This window comes from Eleutherodactylus coqui, chromosome 10 (assembly GCF_035609145.1).
Source record: "Eleutherodactylus coqui strain aEleCoq1 chromosome 10, aEleCoq1.hap1, whole genome shotgun sequence".
Taxonomy (NCBI): domain Eukaryota; kingdom Metazoa; phylum Chordata; class Amphibia; order Anura; family Eleutherodactylidae; genus Eleutherodactylus; species Eleutherodactylus coqui.
The window spans coordinates 77,142,158-77,162,313 of NC_089846.1; the positions used below are offsets into that span (position 1 = coordinate 77,142,158).

Sequence of the window (20,156 nt, forward strand, 5' to 3'; positions counted from 1 at the left end):
ACAGGGTTATAATCTCTTCAGCAGAGACCATGGAACCAGAAAGGGGGAGGGGTATGTTTGTATGTTAAATTCTACTTAATGCTGAGGCTACGAGAAGATCTTGGTGTAGGAGATGAACACGTGGAATCTCTGTGGGCAGAAATACAGGGAGGGGAAAATAACAAAATCCTGATAGGGGTTTTCTATAGGCCACCAAAAATAAAAGAAGAAACTCAAAACTTATTAATAAGGCAAATAGACGCGGTGTCAAACTGCAATTAAGTAAATATTATGGGTGACTTTAATTATCCAGATATAATATGGGAGGACGAAACCTGCAAATCTCACAAGGGTGATAAGTTCTTGAGAACAATTAAAGACAACTACCTTACCCAACTTTGCGGGAGCCAGCTAGAGGGAGGGCCACTCTGGACTTAGTAATAACTAACAAACTAGACAGAATCTTGGGGGAACAATTTGAGGGACACTTGGGAAATAGTGACCACAGTATAATTCATTTCCAGCTGTCATTTAATAGGAATCCTTACCAGGGAGTGACAAAAAACCCTAAACTTTAGTAAAGCAAAATTTGATTGGCTCATAACTATTGGTAACATTAATTGGGACAACATCCTCAAAAATATCAGTACAGACAACAAATGGGAAAAGTTTAAAAACATCCTAATCACCTCATGTGAGCAGTTCATATCCTTTAAAAATAAAAGAATTACAAGTAGAAGGAAACCAATGTGGCTCAACAAGACTGTAAGGGGGGCAATAAACGAAAAAAAAGAAAGTGTTTTAAATTGTTAAAACAAGAAGGCAGCGAAGAAGCGCTAAAATCATACAGGGAAAAAAACTAAATATGTAAAGAAAAGATCAAAACTGCAAAGAAGGAAGCAGAGAGACTGATTGCCAAAGAGAGCAAAAATAACTCTAAACTATTCTTCAATTATACAAACAGTAAAAGGATTTGCACTGAAAGCACTGGCCCTTTAATAAATAATACAGGAGAAATCATAAAAGATGATGGAATCATAGAGTCATAGAATGGTAGAGTTGGAAGGGACCTCCAGGGTCATTGGGTCCAACCCCCTGCTCAATGCAGAATTCAGTCTGTCCTCCTCTGAAGACTTCCATTGAAGGAGAATTCCCCACCTCCAGTGGCAACCTGTTCCGCTCATTGATCACATCCCTGTCTAATATCTAATCTGTGTCTCCTCCCTTTCAGTTTCATCCCATTGCTTCTAGTCTTTCCTTGTGCAGATGAGAATAGGGCTGATGCCTCTGCATTGTGACAGCCCTTCAGATATTTGTAGACCGCTATTAAGTCTCCTCTTAGCCTCCTTTTCTGCGAGCTAAACATTACTAGATCCTTTAACCGTTCCTCATCGAACATGATTTGAAGACTGCTCACCGTCCTGGTAACTTGTCTCTGAACTTCCCCCAGTTTGTCTATGTCTTTTTTAAAGTAGGGTGCCCAGAACTGGACACATTATTCCAGATGAGGTCTGATGGTGGGGGGAAGACGAATTTATTAAATAGTTTTTTCTTGTGTATTCGCGAAGGAAAAAGAAATGTCACACGAGATGCAGTGGGATAAAATGAACCCCCATAGAATATCACCTGCCTAATTCAGGAGGAAGTGCAGAGCTGGTTAAAAAAGATTAAAATCGATAAATCGTCGGGTCCAGATGGAATACACCCAAGGGTTCTAAGGGAACTAAGTGAAATGATAGACAGACCGATATTTCTTATATTTATGGACACTATCGAGACCGGGATTGTACCGCTGGATTGGCATATTGTCAATGTGGTTCCAATACACAAAAAGGGGTCAAGAAGAGAGCCTGGTAACTACAGGCCAGTAAGTCTCACTTCAATAACTTGAAAAAAATTGACGAGCTTCTGAGAGACGCCATCCGGGAATACCTCAAGGAAAACAACAGTATAACTCCTTATCAGCATGGGATCATGAGGGGTCGATCATGTCAGACCAATTTGATCAACTTCTATGATGAAGTAAGTTCTAGGCTGGACCTGGAAGAATCTATTGATCTTTGTATGTCTAGATTTTTCTAAAGCATTTGACATCTTGCCGCATAACAGGTATATATATTAAATGAGGCAGCTCGGTCTGGGCGAAAAAGTGTGCATCTGGGTAAAGAACTGGCTCAGAGAGAGAAAGCTGAGGGTGGTAATAAATGGATCGTACTCTGATTGGGCCACCGTTGCTAGTGGGGTGTTACAGGGTTCAGTATTAGGCCCCATTCTGTTCAATATATTTATCAATGACCCGATAGAAGGACTGCAAAGTAAAAAATCAATATTTGCAGGTGATACAAAATTACACAAGATAATTAATACAAAGGAGGATAATATACGACTGCAAATGGACCTAGATAAACTGGGGCTTGGGTAGAAAAATGGCAAATGAAGTTCAATATTGATAAATGTAAGGTTATGCACATGGGAAGGAGAAACAGATGCCACCAATACACATTAAATGAGGTAGAGCTAGGGAAAAGTGATATGGAAAAAGATCCGAGGGTACTAGTAGACTGTAGACTTAGCTGGAGCAATTAATGCCAGTCAGCTGCTGCAAAAGCAAATAAAGTCTTGGGGTGCATTAAAAGAAGCATAGGGGCGAGGGACGAGAACATTATTCTTCCACTATATAAGGCACTTGTCAGGCCCCACATGGAATACTGTGTACAGTTCTGGACTCCGGTGCTCAGGAAAGATGTTGCAGTGCTTGAGGGGTTCAAAGAACGGCAACTAAATTAATAAATGGAATGGGAAGACTGGAATACCCAGAGAGCCTATCAAAATTGAAAATATTCACCCTGGAAAAAAGACTGTTAATGAACGACCAAATAACTATGTATAAATACATTAGGGGAGAATACAAGAATCTCTCATGATCCCATGATCTGTTTATACCCAGGACTGCGACAGTAACAGGAGGACTTCCTCTGCGTCTAGAGGAAAGAAGGTTTCATCACCGACATAGAAGGTTTTTTTTACTGTAAGAGCAGTGAGACTGTAGAACTGTCTGCCTGAGGACGTGGTGATGGCAAAATCCATAGAGGAGTTTAAGAGGGGGGTCTGCAACAACCGAGCGGAAGGCGCCAAAGTGGGGGAGACCACGGGGCTCTCAAGATGGTAGTCACAGGTGGCTCTACAATCTTTCCTGACTATGGCGGCAAAAGTATTCCACTCGGAAGTAGCACCCTGACACAGAATGAAAGCGCTGCGGAATAAGTTGGCGCTACACAAATAAAGATTATTATTATAGAATGCCCAGCAGTTTTACGTTGTGCAATAAACAGGGTTTAATGAAAACAAAGATCTGGTACCGTGTTAGCCAGTAGAGCAAAATGTGATTGTTCTCAGCAAGAGAAACGACGTAATCTTGTAGATATGATACCTTTTAATGGCTAACAAAAATACATGATGTAATAATAGCGAGCTTTCGTACCAACGCAATATGCATGCCTCTTCAGATCCAATCCATTTAAGCCGGAAGAAGTACCCTGCGTTGGTACGAAAGCTCGCTATTATTACATCATGTATTTTTGTTAGCCATTAAAAGGTATCATATCTACAAGATTACGTCGTTTCTCTTGCTGAGAACAATCACATAAACAGGGTTTGTCACGGTAATGCCAACACTCCAATCTGCAACTAAGGTAATCAATGGCGGTAAATAACTAGACGCAAGTCCTGGATTAGATTTTACAAATTAACCGGGAGTGTGCAGTTTACTTTCAGTAACTTGATTTAGACAGTGTTGTAAACAGCAGAACAATATTTGCACAATGGACCTGAGGCAGATGAATAGCACAGATGTAGATATATATTTTTTCCGAGTAACTACAAACTTTCCTCTTCTCACTTTCTCTGGGAATACTAGAAATGACTTGTGTAGAGAGTATACTGGAGTTAAGGTGGCTGCTTTACTAGCCCTGGCTTAAATGTCACCGGGTGTTTTTTGTAACTCATTGTTTTGTGGGACGGCTTCACCCTCCTTGCTCCACACTGTAAGCAGGACTTGAGGGAATGGAAGATCCTAGCTTCCCAAGTCATATTGATGCTGGCTCTCAGCTGAAAGTACTGCAGGCTCCCTCCTACATGACTACTCCTGAGGACACCACACTGCAGACTGACCAACTCCTCCTTCTCTTCCTGTCTCTTTCCCCCACTTGCTCTACCTCCACTCCCCCTTAACATAGAGGACAATAGCGTTATTTCCCGCTCTGGACCAACAGGCACACCCCCCTAGCCAATCAGTGGGGGTAGGACACGCAGCCAACCAGAGGCCAGCTGTCTGCCAAGCTTGCCGTTGCAAGAGGAGAAACGGGGTTTCTCTAACATACGGCACGTGCTATGCCTCAGTTAGCACATAGGATGGTGCTGCAGGACAGGAGGGTGTGATTGTTTTCTGGAGGACCCTCCGGGCCACTACAACTACATGACTTTTTAGAGCGCTATGATATTACAGGATATAGACATTAAATAACTGGCGGGGTTGTTGATCCGGGTCTTGGAGTCAGGTGGGAACTTTCAAAACTTTGATCCAGGGATTATGGGCTAAATTGGCTTCTGCCTCATTGGGTTTTTTAGTTGCCTTCCTCTGGATCAACAAGCGGGATGGAAACAGGCTGAACTAGATGGACATTGTCTTGTTTCGGCCTAACATACTATGTTACTCACCGCTCCATGAATACTGCGTGTGTCCTCTGTCTGCCTCGCACCACCACACTTGCACCAATTATATCATTCCAAGATGAGAGTTATTATAAGATACTAGTATTAGGATGTCATCTTGATACACCCTATATGGATTGAAGGTTACTCTGCATATTTAAATGGATGTCCAGGGTGGAGCTGACCATGTGCCTCAGTGACAGGTGTGTTATGGTTGGAAGCAGTGGCGTAACTTGAAGCTTCAGGGCCCCAATGCAAAACCTGTAACTAAGTGCTAATTAGTCTGATGCGGTACCGTGATCGCAGAAATGCGCTAAATGCAGGTTTGTACACCTCCCATAGACCTCAATGGGGCTTTGTGGTGCGCAAACATGCAGAAGATAAAGAAGATCTTATTTTTTTGCACCGGCAAAAACAACAGGCTAAAAAAAAAAGATGTGAGAATGAACCTATTGAAATCCACGTTATGATTTTCATGGCAGCAAAATGGGAAAAAACATTTGTTGTCATTGTTGCAATGCTAATGTCCTCACTTTTCTAGGTCTTTTCCATTCCTTGCATTGCATTCTACCAAGTGTAATCCATCTCTTGATCTCAGGTCAAGATTGCCCGTTGCAATCGATTTTTAGATCCAAGGAAGATGAAATATTGGACCATTGTGGCTTCTTTGTTTATTTTTATGTTCACTGTACCATTGCTTACCGTGGTCATGACTTTCGTTTTCTTGCTGTTGAGGTATAGTTGCAATGGCCGAGCAGCGACCCAAGGAACGTACCTTAGTACAGGTGGCAGGAAGGCCTGTTTTGTCACTGTAACTTCAGTACTCCAACTGGACGCTCGGGGTGAAATGACAATGATATAAATGAGTCAAGTCCAGTAGTATTTAGTAATCTGGGAGTATGCAGATTTACTGACTTATTTTGCAGTATAATTGAATTCACAATTTTCTACAAAGGTACTTTGAACAGGTACATGCAGTTGCAGTAGTAGGCAGGCAATTGAACACGATGAGAAATACAGTAACCTTTAACTTGATTAGGACCTGACTAATCCTGGCTTTGAGTTCACGGGGTAGCTATGACTCACTTTTAGTAGAAGGCTGACCTCCAAAAGGTTCTGCTTTCTTCTGCTGTGAGATGCCAAGGGAACGGGTATACACCACGCTTGACCTTGGGAGAAATCATGCTGCACTGCTGACTTGCTTCTGTACGTGTACCTCCTCCTCTCTGACATGACTGACTGCAACCTTTCCTCTCTCACACCTAGCTGAGTCTGCCTAACTGCTCACTGTCACTCCGTTTTATCTCCTCTGTTTATTTCCCGCTCTTTCTGGACTCCTCCCACTCTTGCATAGGGACTTGTGTTGTGGTTTTCCTGCCCTTGGACTCTGCACCAGTGACATTAAAGCTGACTATCAACCAATGGGACTGCAGCTGACATCAGGCTAAGCTCTTGACTTAGTGGAGAGAAGGGGAGAAACAGGGTCTCTCCTACTGACGGCACCTTCTATGTACATGGATGACACATAGACAGGTGACACAGGACAAGTGTTGGAGTGAGTGTTCTGTAGGACCCACTGGGCCACTACACAGTCCCCTGTGTTCGCTTTCCTTTTGCACTCATTAGATAAGGTATTCTAGGTCCCTTTCACTTTCCGAAAGCATGGATCAAAACTATTAGTAATAGTGACCCATATATTGGCCCCGGTAGTAATAGTGTCCTCTATATCAGGCCCACTAGTAACAGGGACTTCCAAAGTGGCTTCAGTAGCAATAGTAACTCCCACAGGGGCCCCAGTAGTAATAGTGACCCCCACAGTGGCCTCAGTAGTAATAGTGACCCCCCACTGTGGCCTCAGTAGTGATAGTGACCCCCACATTGGCCTCAGTAGTGATAGTGACCCCCCCCCCACAGTGGCCTCACTAGTGATAGTGACCCCCACAGTGGCCTCAGTAGTGATAGTGACCCCCCACAGTGGCCTCAGTAGTGATAGTGACCACCCACAGTGGCCTCTGTAGTAATAGTGACCCCTACAGTGGCCTCAGTGGTAATAGTGACGCCCTCCAGTGGCCTCAGTAGTAATAGTGACCCCCTACAGTGGCCTCAGTAGTAATAGTGACCCCCTACAGTGGCCTCAGTAGTAATAGTGTCCCCCACAGTGGCCCCAGTGTTATGGCCCAGAGGGTCCTCCAGAATAGCTGCACTATCATTGTTCTGTCACACTTTGCTGTGTGCTTCCAGTAGACATAGAAAGTGCCTTACATCAGAGAAACCCTGTTTCTAAGCTAAAAGCTTGGCAACAGCTGGCCTCATAGGCTGTATGTCATGCCCTCAGTGATTGGTAGATGGGTGCAGAGTCAGAGCTCAGAGTGGGAAAATCTAGTGTGAGCCTCTATGCAGAGGGATAGGAGAGGAAAAAAAGTGCAGGAGCAGGACAGGAAGTGAAGGAGTCAGGTCAGTTCTCAGTAGTCAGTCTGCATAGGGAGTCATGGAGGCCCGCAGGGTAAGCAGCAGAATGAAGCATTCATCTTCAGGGAAGCCAGGATTCACCAGCTCTCAGTTCTTACCAACAGTGTGGAGGAGTGAGATTGCAGTCGTTCCACTAAACAGTGAGTTACATAAACCCAGTGAATTCAAAGCCAGGAGTAGTAAAGCGGCCATCTTAGCTAGAAGCTCCAACACTTGCATCATCTACCTCCAGTAGCCCAACCGATAACTAAGCCTGTGGATAACCAACAGATAACTAAGCCTGTGGGAAGTCATACTGAGTACATTTCTTAAGTTCCAAAAAGAGAGAGAGTGTTGAAGAGGAAAATTGTGTTCACAAGTGGTTCAACTGTAGTGCATAATTGTTTAATCTGCTATCAACTTGCAAGACTAAAATTGTGAACTGTACCGTATTTCAACTCTTTTCAAATACCGAAGTAAACTGTGCACTTCTGCTTTGCTAACAAAACAGTACCAGGACTTGTGTCAAATTATTTCCTGCCATTGACTACCGCAGTCCCGGTAGAAATGCTGGCGTCACCAGTGACAAATCACTGTTTATTATGAGAACCAAATCTAATTTTTGTGGCACTGTTCTGCAACTGAGTGGGACACCTTTGCTGCCATTGATGGGAGAGATTGCAGAGCCACCCGTGACATCCATCTTGTAATCATCGTGGTCTCCCCCACTTTGGCGCATCTCACTCGGCCGCGGCACTAGTAGTAATAGTGTCCCCCACAGTGGCCCCAGTAGTAATAGTGCCTACCACAGTGGCCCCGGTAGTAATAGTGTCCCCCACAGTGGTCCCAGTAGTAATAGTGTCCTCCTGACGTATTTTTAGTCAAACATATTGTGATACAGCACAAAGGAATGACTAACAGAATTTTTGGCATTTTTGGGGGGATTGGACAAAGCGAAAATGAGGTAAAGGCTTATAATTTGACAGACTTTTTGTATACACAGTGTTGAAATGGCCTAAATTGAAAATGTTGGTAAAAATAAATAAAACGTGTATTATTTGTCCAAATGATTTTAAGTTGGCAATATCACGGGTTCTCTTTGAGTCACTAACTAAACATGTACCAATAAGTATCTAGCTAAACAAAAAAAATGGAAGCTCAGCCAGCTTAAAATGATGCTGTTTATAGAGATCAGTTCATCTGCTTTATCGCATATAATCTGTCACGGAACTGCTCCCTGAGGACTCGTGAAGTAGTCGTGAAGATGTTTCTGAGCCTACCTACACACAACCGAGAGAGATATTGGGCCGTGGAAATTAAGCCCAATATCGCACTCATTCACATGCGATATATATCGGCGGATGTGAGGCATTTTTCTGTCAAAACTCCTCCTATCACTTCTGTGATGCAATGCGAGAAAAAATATTGCTCATGTGTATGACTACATTCAAAAGAATGGGGCTCATATTTCTATGAGATTTGTGCATTTGGCAAAACACAAATCTCACGCGATTTTCTCCTTGAGTTTGGAAGCGGCCTGACTCAGAGGGCAGATGATGCTGGTCTGCGATGCAAACTGGGTCTTCCCCAACTGTCGAAGGGAAAGCTACAGCTTCAACCTCTTCTGCATTCCAACCACCATCATTGTCCCAGAAAAATAATGCAGAACCACGAAGACTCTAATTACCGTACACACGTTATCAGGTTTCAGCTGAAGTGCGCTGTGCAAAACTCTCCAACCTAGAAAGTACAAGAAGTGCAGCAGAATAGCGCAGCGCCGCACGTGACCTATTTATGGTTGACTACAGTGTGTTGGGTCAATTATGACAACTTCTGGTCTTTGTGTGTTTTTTTGTATGGCTTGTGCACACAAAAAAGAGCAAAATATATGCTGGTACGTGTATAAAAGTCACATTCGCATTGCAACATTTTTTGAAGGAGCCCTAAATATGCATGTAACATGCATAATATGCAGGCAATGTACACCCGTGTGAGTGAGCCCATACAGCTGCTCTTTGATTCAACTTTTTCCAAAAATGCTTCTTATAGAGAACCACACAACTTGCATAAGCTGTTATTACACACTTTGGGCCATTTACCCCATCAGTGAAACCATTTGGCAGCAGTTTTTACACCCTAATATGATGTTATGTCCAAAGGTCACATCATGGATTCTGCATCCATGAATAGTTCTATCACTCCACACTTTCAACAGTTGAAACAAGGGTGTAGACATAATGGGTGTAGAGGGTGTAATCACACGCAGGCGCAGGAACTTTAGGGGCCCATAAGGTCTCTCTTCTCCATATGAAGTGACCAGTACTATAAATAAAGCATTGTGGTTGGGGGGACTCTGTTACATTGGGGCACAGCAGCTTTAAGTTACGCCTCTGACTACAGCCATTAAACGATATAGTTATGTGACCACTGTCATTTTGTAGTGCAGCTGCAGCCATAAATCAGTGGAGGCGCTGGTGTGATTTTGTTTAATATCAACTCTTGAGTAACATCAAGTTTGCCTAGTAGAAGCAGATTTGGATTAAAAATTAAAGAAAAATCAAGTGGATCCCTTTAAAATCATAAAGACATAGTATTTTAGGCTGAAAAAAGGCTTGTTTCCATACAGTTCAGTTTACTCCCCCACCACCACCCTTAACCTTTCCAATCCAATTTTGGCTTTCTCTTTTTGCTGTTATACAATGGTGCCATCTGCTGGCTAAAGCAAGTGTATGTGCACCAGAGAGGCTCTGACAGTGGAGTGGCTGGCAATAGATGGTAAGAATACCCTGTTGGACATCATCTGACATTGGAGCTGTACAAAATTCAATCAGAATGTAGGAAGACGTCAGACAGTGGATTGGAAATGGTTAATGTTCATTCAGAATAGTCATGAAGTGAACATTTTATTATACCAAAACCCATAAAATGCATTGGAAGATAACCTTTTGCTGCCATATCTTATCAACTGCATGATTCCTCACCAACCAATAAAAAATAAAGAGAAGGTTGCCCATAGGACACAGCAGATGGTAATAAAGTTGTAGCATGACATCACAGAGCAATATCTTACCAGATTTTATTGGCTTCTGCAATCTCAAATTGTTAATGAAAAACTGTAGTCCACATTCATGATCTCCTCAGCATAGAGTCTGCAAGCTGCTGTCAAGGAAACTCTAAAGGTACGGGCATAGATTTATACATAAAGGGGTTTCTTTTTGCTAAATTTGGTTCATGTACTGGTGGCTTCAGATTACTAAATCCTTGTTTTTTTTCTTTTTTCTAAAAAAATTTTTTCTGACCCCAAATTCTCACATGCTTTGTCTTCTTGTCTTAGTCTGTCCTGTTTCTCTCCAGTAATCCATTTTTTTTTTATCTTGGATGCCTCCTTGCGTCCATGTTTGTTTCTGGATGCTTTTGGCTTAACAACTGTTACCTCAGCTTCTCATGTCTTGTTTTTTCCACTATCCCTAATCCTTACCACTTTCTGGACTATGCCTCCACACTTGTATTTTATGTTCTTCTTGCTCTTTGCATCTTTGGCCTTGTTAAATCTGTCCCAATTCTTGTTTAGCACTTCCTATTCTTGTCCTTCCCCCTCCTCTTCTTTGAAAACAAAGCCCATCCACATCCTAATTGTCTCTTCTTGGAGATCTGGCTCTTCATTCCTTGGACAAATATTCAATCATCACAAGGATGTCTTCTACCTTTTCGAGCCTGGTCATGCCATCTGGATGAAGTTTCGGGAAGAGAGTTCTGAACTTCTACATTATCCACTGAGAGATCTGCTTCATTCTCTCTTCACCTGCGATGTGTCACCCCTCCACCATTACCTTCCAGAGGGAGGAAAGCACATTTCGGAGATGGGGTTCTTTGCAGAAAGTCGAGCTCTGTGTACCTATCCAGCTTGTTCAGCCTATATGCCATCTGAGGGCTATGATAGGCAAAACTGTTTTTACCGTTGCGTTAACTCCTCTATGTATAGAATGGCAGAAGCTTGTCGGATGTATACCCATGTGGTGATAAAAACAGTTAGAATCCTGGATCTTTCCATCCTTTTTCCCCTTTTACAGGACCCTAATCTCAATCTGCGGATTATACATCTCGTGAGGGACCCTCGAGCAGTCGCCTTATCAAGGAAGAGATTTAAACTTCTTGCCACTGATGACCGTGTTTTACTTAAAAACGAAGTCATTTCTAAGAACATGAATAGTATAATAAACAATGTCATGGCAAAGATTTGTAAATCTCAAGTTGCCATTAATAAACTGGCCAGAACATATAAATCCTTTGATGGTCGCTATATGGTTATCCGTCATGAGGATTTAGTAACATACCCGATTGAAAGTTTGAGACTAATTTATGATTTTGCTGAGCTTCACGTGACCAAAGACTTGGAGCAATGGATGTATAATGTCACCCATAAAGAGATTCAGAAAAGTGGTCCATTCATGACCTTCTCAAGAGAGTCCTCAAAGGTTATCGAGAGATGGAGAACTGCTGCCAACTTCAACTTCATCCACCAAGTTCAACTAATGTGCAAGGGAGCTATGCAATCGTTTGGTTATTTGCCAGTTAGATCCAAGAAGGATCAAGAAAATACATCTATAGAAATAAGACAGAAAAATTGGGTGGACAGAGGGGTCATCTATCAAGGGCAATGGTGACCCCCCACAAAAAACCTGAAAGATTAGTGAAAGAGCTCAAATATTAAACAGCATATAAAATATGGTAGATATGTAACATATCTGAAATTATAATTATGTAAAAAGTAAAAACAAAAACTTCTTGTTTCAATAATTTCATTTTTTTCTGTTTGTTTTTAAGAATTGTTTCTTGCATCTTTTTGGGTATAAAGGTGACTGCTCTTTTACAATAAAAAGTACCAGTTAATTTTTTTGCAAATGTCCTTTTTCTAAAAACACTGAACCATTATCACCATATAGAACACAGCTGCAATACTAATGGTTGAGCAATTGTATGTCATGAATGATTTCTATAGCTCCCACACATGTTCCAGATTTATCACAGTTGCTCATTCTGGAAGATAAATCTGGTGCATCTTTAGACTATTAAGTTTAACTTTATACAGCCTATTAATTGACTCAATTTATGCCATAAAAAGCACAAAATTTGTGGTGCAAATTATGTGTAATTGTTGGTGCATTTAGGTCGCACACCCTTTTCACAAAGCAACACCCCTTTGTTTGACGAGTCGTAAAAATTATCTGAAAGTGTCCAAAAACACAACAGTTTTCTTTCATGCCAGAAAGCTGGCAAATTTTCAGTAGTAAATCTGACTCAATGTGTCCCCATCTTGGTCATGCCCCTTTAAAGGGAATATCCACCTTTATTTATTTACCACCCCCCCCCCCCCCATATGTAAACTACCTTGCTTTCCTTAGATACATATATACAGAACTTCTCCTGCTCCTGCCCTGGCTGACCCGCACCCCACAGGCAAAAAGATCTAATCATTAACGCTTTTGGGACCCACCAATTGCTTGTATGTTTTAAACACCAGCTGAACTGATAAAGGGGTTATCCCCGAAACGCGTTTTCATAAGCTGATGACGTACTTTATTAAATAAAAGGAGAAGTTTCCCACACCTTTGGTCACTTCTAGAGATGAGCGAACACCAAAATGTTCGGGTGTTCGTTATTCGGAACGAACTTCCCGCGATGCTCGAGGGTTCGTTTCGAACAACGAACCCCATTGAAGTCAATGGGCGACCAGAGCATTTTTGTATTTCGCCGATGCTCGCTAAGGTTTTCATGTGTGAAAATCTGGGCAATTCAAGAAAGTGATGGGAATGACACAGAAACGGATAGGGCAGGCGAGGGGCTACATGTTGGGCTGCATCTCAAGTTCACATGTCCCACTATTAAGCCACAATACCGGCAAGAGTGGCCCCCCCTTCCTCCCAACAACTTTTACTTCTGAAAAGCCCTCATTAGCATGGCATACCTTTGCTAAGCACCACACTACCTCCAACAAAGCACAATCACTGCCTGCATGACACTCCACTGACACTTCTCCTGGGTTACATGCTGCCCAACCGCACCCCCTCCCCCCCACAGCGCACACCAAAGTGTCCCTGGGCAGCCTTCAGCTGCCCTCATGCCACACCACGCTCATGTCTATTTAGAATTGCGTCTGCCATGACGAGGGACCGCAGGCACACACTGCAGAGGTTGGCACGGCTAGGCAGCGACCCTCTTTAAAAGTGGCGGAGCGATAGCCCACAATGCTGTACAGAAGCAATGAGAAATAGAATCCTGTGCCACCGCCATCAGGAGCTGCACACGTGGGCATAGCAATGGGGAACCTATGTGCCACACACTATTCATTCTGTCAAGGTGTCTGCATGCCCCAGTCAGACCGGGCTTTTTAATTCATAGACACAGGCAGGTACAACTCCCTATTGTGAAGTCCCTGTCGACCCACAGCATGGGTGGCTCCCTGGAACCCACCGGCGGTACACAGAAATATCCCATTGCATTGCCCAACACAGCTGAGGTAGTAATGTCGTGCTTAATGCAGGTGGGCTTCGGCCCACACTGCATGCCCCAGTCTGACTGGGGTTCTTTATAAGTGTACAGATGTAGTAAAAACTCCGTGTGCACCTACAGCATGGGTGGGTGCCAGGAAGCCACCGGCGGTACATAGAAATATCCCATTGCATTGCCCAACACAGCTGATGTAGTAATGTTGTGCTTAACCCTTTCCAATCCAATTTGTATATGGTTTTCCTAGGGGGCTTACTCTTTTTCTGCCGTTATACAACGGCGCTATATGCTGGCTAAAGCCAGTACTGCATGAGCTGACACGTAGGATAGGCTCCGACAGCAGAGAGGCTGGCAATATACAGTAAGAGAACCCCGACGGACGTCTACCAACAACGGAGCTGTACAGCCTTAAACCCTAATGTCTTCACAGGTCACACAGTGGACTGGAAAGGGTTAATGCAGGTGGGTTTCGGCCCACACTGCATGCCCCAGTCAGACTGGGTTTCTTTATAAGTGGAAACAGATGCATTTATAATTCCCTGTGGACCCACAGCATGGGTGGGTGCCAGGAAGCCACCGGCGGTACATAGAAATATCCCATTGCATTGCCCAACACAGCTGAGGTAGTAATGTCCTGCGTAATACAGGTGGGCTTCGGCCCACACTGCATGCCCCAGTCTGACCGGGGTTCTTTACAAGTGGACACATGTAGGTTAAACTCCCTGTGGACCCACTGCCTGGGTGGGTGCCAGGAAGCCACCGGCGGTACATAGAAATATCCCATTGCATTGCCCAACAAAGCTGAGGTAGTAATGTCGTGCGTAATACAGGTGGGCTTCGGCCCACACTGCATGCCCCAGTCAGACTGGGGTTCTTTAGAAGTGGACACATGTATTAAAAACTCCGTGTGCACCTACAGCATGGGTGGCTCCCTGGAACCCACCGGCGGTACATAAAAATATCCCATTGCATTGCCCAACACAGCTGAGGTAACGTCAGCTGTAATGCAGGTGGGCTAAAAATTAATTTGATTACACTGTAGGCGAGGGCCCACAAAAATTGCTGTATCAACAGTACTAATGTACATCCCAAAAATTGGCCATGGCCAGCCAAGAGGGCAGGTGAAACCCATTAACCGCTTTGGTTAATGTGGCTTAAGTGGTAACTAGGCCTGGAGGCAGCCCAGTGTAACGAAAAATTGGTTCAAGTTAAAGTTCCAACGCTTTTAAGCGCATTAAAACTTATAAAAATTGTTCAGAAAAATTATTTGAGTGAGCCTTGTGGCCCTAAGAAAAATTGCCCGTTCAGCGTGATTACGTGAGGTTTCAGGAGGAGGAGCAGGAGGAGGAGGAGGAATATTAGACACAGATTGATGAAGCAGAAATGTCCCCGTTTTGGATGGTGAGAGAGAACGTAGCTTCCATCCGCGGGTGCAGCCTATGTATTGCTTACGTATCGCTGCTGTCCGCTGGTGGAGAACAGAAGTCTGGCGAAATCCAGCCTTTGTTCATCTTGATGAGTGTTAGCCTGTCGGCACTGTCGGTTGACAAGCGGCTACGCTTATCTGTGATGATTCCCCCAGCCGCACTAAACACCCTCTCCGACAAGACGCTAGCCGCAGGACAAGCAAGCACCTCCAGGGCATACAGCGCTAGTTCAGGCCACGTGTCCAGCTTCGACACCCAGTAGTTGTAGGGGGCAGAGGCGTCACCAAGGATGGTCGTGCGATCCGCTACGTACTCCCTCACCATCCTTTTACAGTGCTCCCGCCGACTCAGCCGTGACTGGAGAGCGGTGACACAGTCTTGGTGGGGAGCCATAAAGCTGGCCAGGCCCTTAAAGACTGTTGCACTGCCTGGGATGTACATGCTGCTCGATCTACGCACATCCCCTGCTACCTTGCCCTCGGTACTGCGCCTTCTGCCACTAGCGCTGTCGGCTGGGAATTTTACCATCAGCTTGTCCGCAAGGGTCCTGTGGTATAGCAACACTCTCGAACCCCTTTCCTCTTCGGGAATCAGAGTGGGCAGGTTCTCCTTATACCGTGGATCGAGCAGTGTGTACACCCAGTAATCCGTCGTGGCCAGAATGCGTGCAACGCGAGGGTCACGAGAAAGGCATCCTAACATGAAGTCAGCCATGTGTGCCAGGGTACCTGTACGCAACACATGGCTGTCGTCACTAGGAAGATCACTTTCAGGATCCTCCTCCTCCTCCTCCTCCTCCTCCTCAGGCCATACACGCTGAAAGGATGACAGGCAATCAGCCGGTGTACCGTCAGCAGCGGCCCAAGCTGTCTCTTCCCCCTACTCCTCATCCTCCTCATGCTCCTCCTCCTCCTGTACGCGCTGAGAAATAGACAGGAGGGTGCCCTGACTATCCAGCGGCATACTGTCTTCCCCCGCCCCCGTTTCCGAGCGCAAAGCAGCTGCCTTTATGGTTTGCAGGGAATTTCTCAAGATGCATAGCAGAGGAATGGTGACGCTAATGATTGTAGCATCGCCGCTCACCACCTGGGTAGACTCCTCAAAATTACCAAGGACATGGCAGATGTCTGCCAACCAGGCCCACTCTTCTGAAAGGAATTGAGGAGGCTGACTCCCACTGCGCCGCCCATGTTGGAGTTGGTATTCGACTATAGCTCTACGTTGTTCATGGAGCCTGGCCAACATGTGGAGCGTAGAGTTCCACCGTGTGGGCACGTCGCACAGCAGTCGGTGCACTGGCAGCTTAAAGTGATGTTGCAGGGTGCGCAGGGTGGCAGCGTCCGTGTGGGACTTGCGAAAATGTGCACAGAGCCGGCGCGCCTTTACGAGCAGGTCTGACAAGCGTGGGTAGCTTTTCAGAAAGCGCTGAACCACCAAATTAAAGACGTGGGCCAGGCATGGCACGTGCGTGAGGCTGCCGAGCTGCAGAGCCGCCACCAGGTTACGGCCGTTGTCACACACGACCATGCCCGGTTGGAGGCTCAGCGGCGCAAGCCAGCGGTCGGTCTGCTGTGTCAGACCCTGCAGCAGTTCGTGGGCCGTGTGCCTCTTATCGCCTAAGCTGAGTAGTTTCAGCACGGCCTGCTGACGCTTGCCCACCGCTGTGCTGCCACACCGCGCGACACTGACTGCTGGCGACATGCTGCTGCTAACACATCTTGATTGCGAGACAGAGGAGGAGGAGGAGGAGGGTGCTTTAGTGGAGGAAGCATACACCTCTGCAGATACCACCACCGAGCTGGGGCCCGCAATTCTGGGGGTGGGTAGGACGTGAGCGGTCCCAGGCTCTGACTCTGTCCCAGCCTCCACTAAATTCACCCAATGTGCCGTCAGGGAGATGTAGTGGCCCTGCCCGCCTGTGCTTGTCCACGTGTCCGTAGTTAAGTGGACCGTGGCAGTAACCGCGTTGGTGAGGGCGCGTACAATGTTGCGGGAGACGTGGTCGTGCAGGGCTGGGACGGCACATCGGGAAAAGTAGTGGCGACTGGGAACTGAGTAGCGCGGGGCCGCCGCCTCCATGATACTTTTGAAGGACTCCGTTTCCACAACCCTATACGGCAGCATCTCAAGGCTGATGAATTTTGCTATGCAGACGGTTAACGTTTGAGCGTGCGGGTGCGTGGCGGCGTACTTGCGCTTGCGCTCCAACAGTTGCGCAAGCGACGGCTGGACGGTGCGCTGAACTACACTGCTGGGGCCGAGGACAGCGGAGGTGAGGGTGTGGGTGCAGGCCAGGAGACGGTAGTGCCTGTGTCCTTAGAGGGGGGTTGCATCTCAGTGGCAGGTTGGGGCACAGGGGGAGAGGCAGGGGTGCAAACCGGAGGCGCTGAGCGGCCTTCGTCCCACCTTGCGGGGTGCTTGGCCATCATATGTCTGCGCATGGTGGTGGTGGTGAGGCTGTTGGTGTTGGCTCCCCGGCTGAGCTTTGCGCGACAAAGGTTGCACACCACTGTTCGTCGGTCGTCAGGCGTCTCTGTGAAAAACTGCCAGACCTTAGAGCACCTCGGCCTCTGCAGGGTGGCATGGCGCGAGGGGGCGCTTTGGGAAACACTTGGTGGATTATTCGGTCTGGCCCTGCCTCTACCCCTGGCCACCGCACTGCCTCTTGCAACCTGCCCTGCTGATGCCCTTGACTCCCCCTCTGAAGACCTGTCCTCCTGAGTAAGCGTTGCACACCAGGTGGGGTCAGTCACCTCATCGTCCTGCTGCTCTTCCTCCGAATCCTCTGTGCGCTGCTCCCTCGGACTTACTGCCCTTACTACTACCTCACTGCAAGACAACTGTGTCTGATCGTCATCGTCCTCCTCACCCACAGAAAGTTGTTGAGACAGTTGGCGGAAGTCCCCAGCCTCTTCCCCCGGACCCCGGGAACTTTCGAATGGTTGGGCATCAGTGACGATAAACTCCTCTGGTGGGAGAGGAACCGCTGCTGCCCAATCTAAGCAGGGGCCCGAGAACAGTTCCTGGGAGTGCTCCCGCTCCTGAGCAGGTGTTATTGTAGTGGAGTGAGGAGGCTGGGAGGAAGGAGGAGCAGCAGACAGAGGATTCGGATTGGCAGCAGTGGACGGCGCAGAACTGCGGGTAGACGATAGGTTGCTCGAAGCACTTTCTGCCATCCAGGACAGGACCTGCTCACACTGCTCATTTTCTAATGACCGTCTCCCGCGTGGACCCATTAATTGGGCGATGAATGTGGGGACGCCAGAAACGTGTCTCTCTCCTAATCGCGCAGCAGTCGGCTGCGACACACCTGGATCAGGAGCTTGGCCTGTGCCCACACCCTGACTTGGCCCTCCGCGTCCTCGGCCGCGTCCACGTCCTCTAGGCCTACCCCTACCCCTCAGCATGCTGTATTACCAGTGATTTGATTTCACAGGCAGGAAATAAATTGGCGCAAGACTGCAGGCCAAATATAATTTTTTCCCTTTTTTGAAAACGAAAGGCCCCACTGCCTCTAGTGAATGAATAATCTAAGTTTAATAACTGTGCTGTTTTCCTGCTAATGTGTCACAGAACGTGAGGGTAGCAGAGTTATTAACTGTGGCAGAGCAGGTATTTTTTTTCCCAATTAAGGAAAGCAAATGGCGAAGCCAGGAGTAAAACGTAGCTGGGTGCGTATGATTTTTAAAGGTGTCACACGCAGCCGACACGTGTCCACCGCCCTTAGGACGGACAGAGGCCGGACAAATAGAATTATTTTCCGTTTTTTGGCACCAAAAGGCAGCACTGCGTATATTTTATGAACATGAGAAGTTTAATAACTGTGCTGTGTCCCTGCTAATGTGTCACAGAACGTGAGGGTAGCAGAGTTATTAACTGTGGCAGAGCAGGTATTTTTTTTCCCAATTAAGGAAAGCAAATGGCGAAGCCAGGAGTAAAACGTAGCTGGGTGCGTATGATTTTTAAAGGTGTCACACGCAGCCGACACGTGTCCACCGCCCTTAGGACGGACAGAGGCCGGACAAATAGAATTATTTTCTGTTTTTTGGCACCAAAAGGCAGCACTGCGTATATTCTATGAACATGAGAAGTTTAATAACTGTGCTGTGTCCCTGCTAATGTGTCACAGAACGTGAGGGTAGCAGAGTTATTAACTGTGGCAGAGCAGGTATTTTTTTTCCCAATTAACCCCTTGAGTGGCGGGTTTCCTACCACCCTGTCGTGCCCACCAGGGCAGGTTTTTTAAAATGGTCTAATCATTGAATTTCAACTAATTTTGCTGTTGCGTCTCAAGAGCCATAACTTTTTCATTTTTCCATTGACATGGCCGTATAAGGGCTTGTTTTTTGCGGGACAAGTTGTGATTTTTTAAACAGGGGGGAGGAAAAAAAGAAATGGGGAAAAATGAAAAAAAGGGGCCATGTCATTAAGGGGTTAAATAATGTATTAACTTCCTTCTCTGGGTCATTACGACGCATGGATACCACATGTGTGATTGTATTTTTGATTTTTTACAAAGTAAAGGGAGACAAGTGTTTTTATAATTTTTTTATAATTTTTTAACTTTTTTTTAAAATTTATTTTATTTTATTTTATTTTTTTTTGTCCCTTTAGGGGACTTCTACAGGGACCCATCAGGACCCCTGATCACATTCCGGGGGTCCGATGGTGACAACCCTTTACATGCTGCAGTGACAGCCCTTTACATGCTGCAGTCACATAGACTGCAGCATGTAAAGGGTTAACACAGCAGAGATCGGAGGTTTTCTCTGATCTCTGCTGTAAGAGCAGGTACCTAGCTGTCCTCTCACAGCCAAACACCAAGCTCTCCCTGCCACAGAGACCATCGGCTTGCTTCTGACAAGCCGATGGTCTCTATGGCAACCTGTAAACAAACCAGTGCAGGAGGTTGCCGACATATCTGCAATGTCTTCTGCTGGTTTTTCAAAGCCCTTGCTTTGTTCTCTGTGGGTCTGTGCAGGCAGAGCACAATGTCACAGCTTGTGGCATTGTACTCTGCAGCTCCCATAGTGATACATAGCCCGGAAATCTTCCGGGCTTTGTCGCTATGAGCAGTGGAGCTCG

At 46.0% G+C, this 20,156-nt stretch overlaps 1 protein-coding gene across 1 annotated transcript; it reads left to right on the forward strand.

Moving 5' to 3' along the window:
* Positions 1-10,652: 10,652 nt before the first annotated feature.
* Positions 10,653-11,801, forward strand: LOC136581091 (carbohydrate sulfotransferase 6-like). Its single transcript, XM_066582081.1, has one exon. It carries the CDS (start codon positions 10,869-10,871, stop codon positions 11,799-11,801), a length of 933 nt encoding a protein of 310 aa, XP_066438178.1. The 5' UTR covers positions 10,653-10,868.
* Positions 11,802-20,156: the final 8,355 nt, after the last annotated feature.

Excerpts from the sequence above, each read along its gene's own strand:
- LOC136581091 (XM_066582081.1), top strand. The coding sequence starts at position 10,869 with ATGAAGTTTCGGGAAGAGAGTTCTGAACTTCTACATTATCCACTGAGA.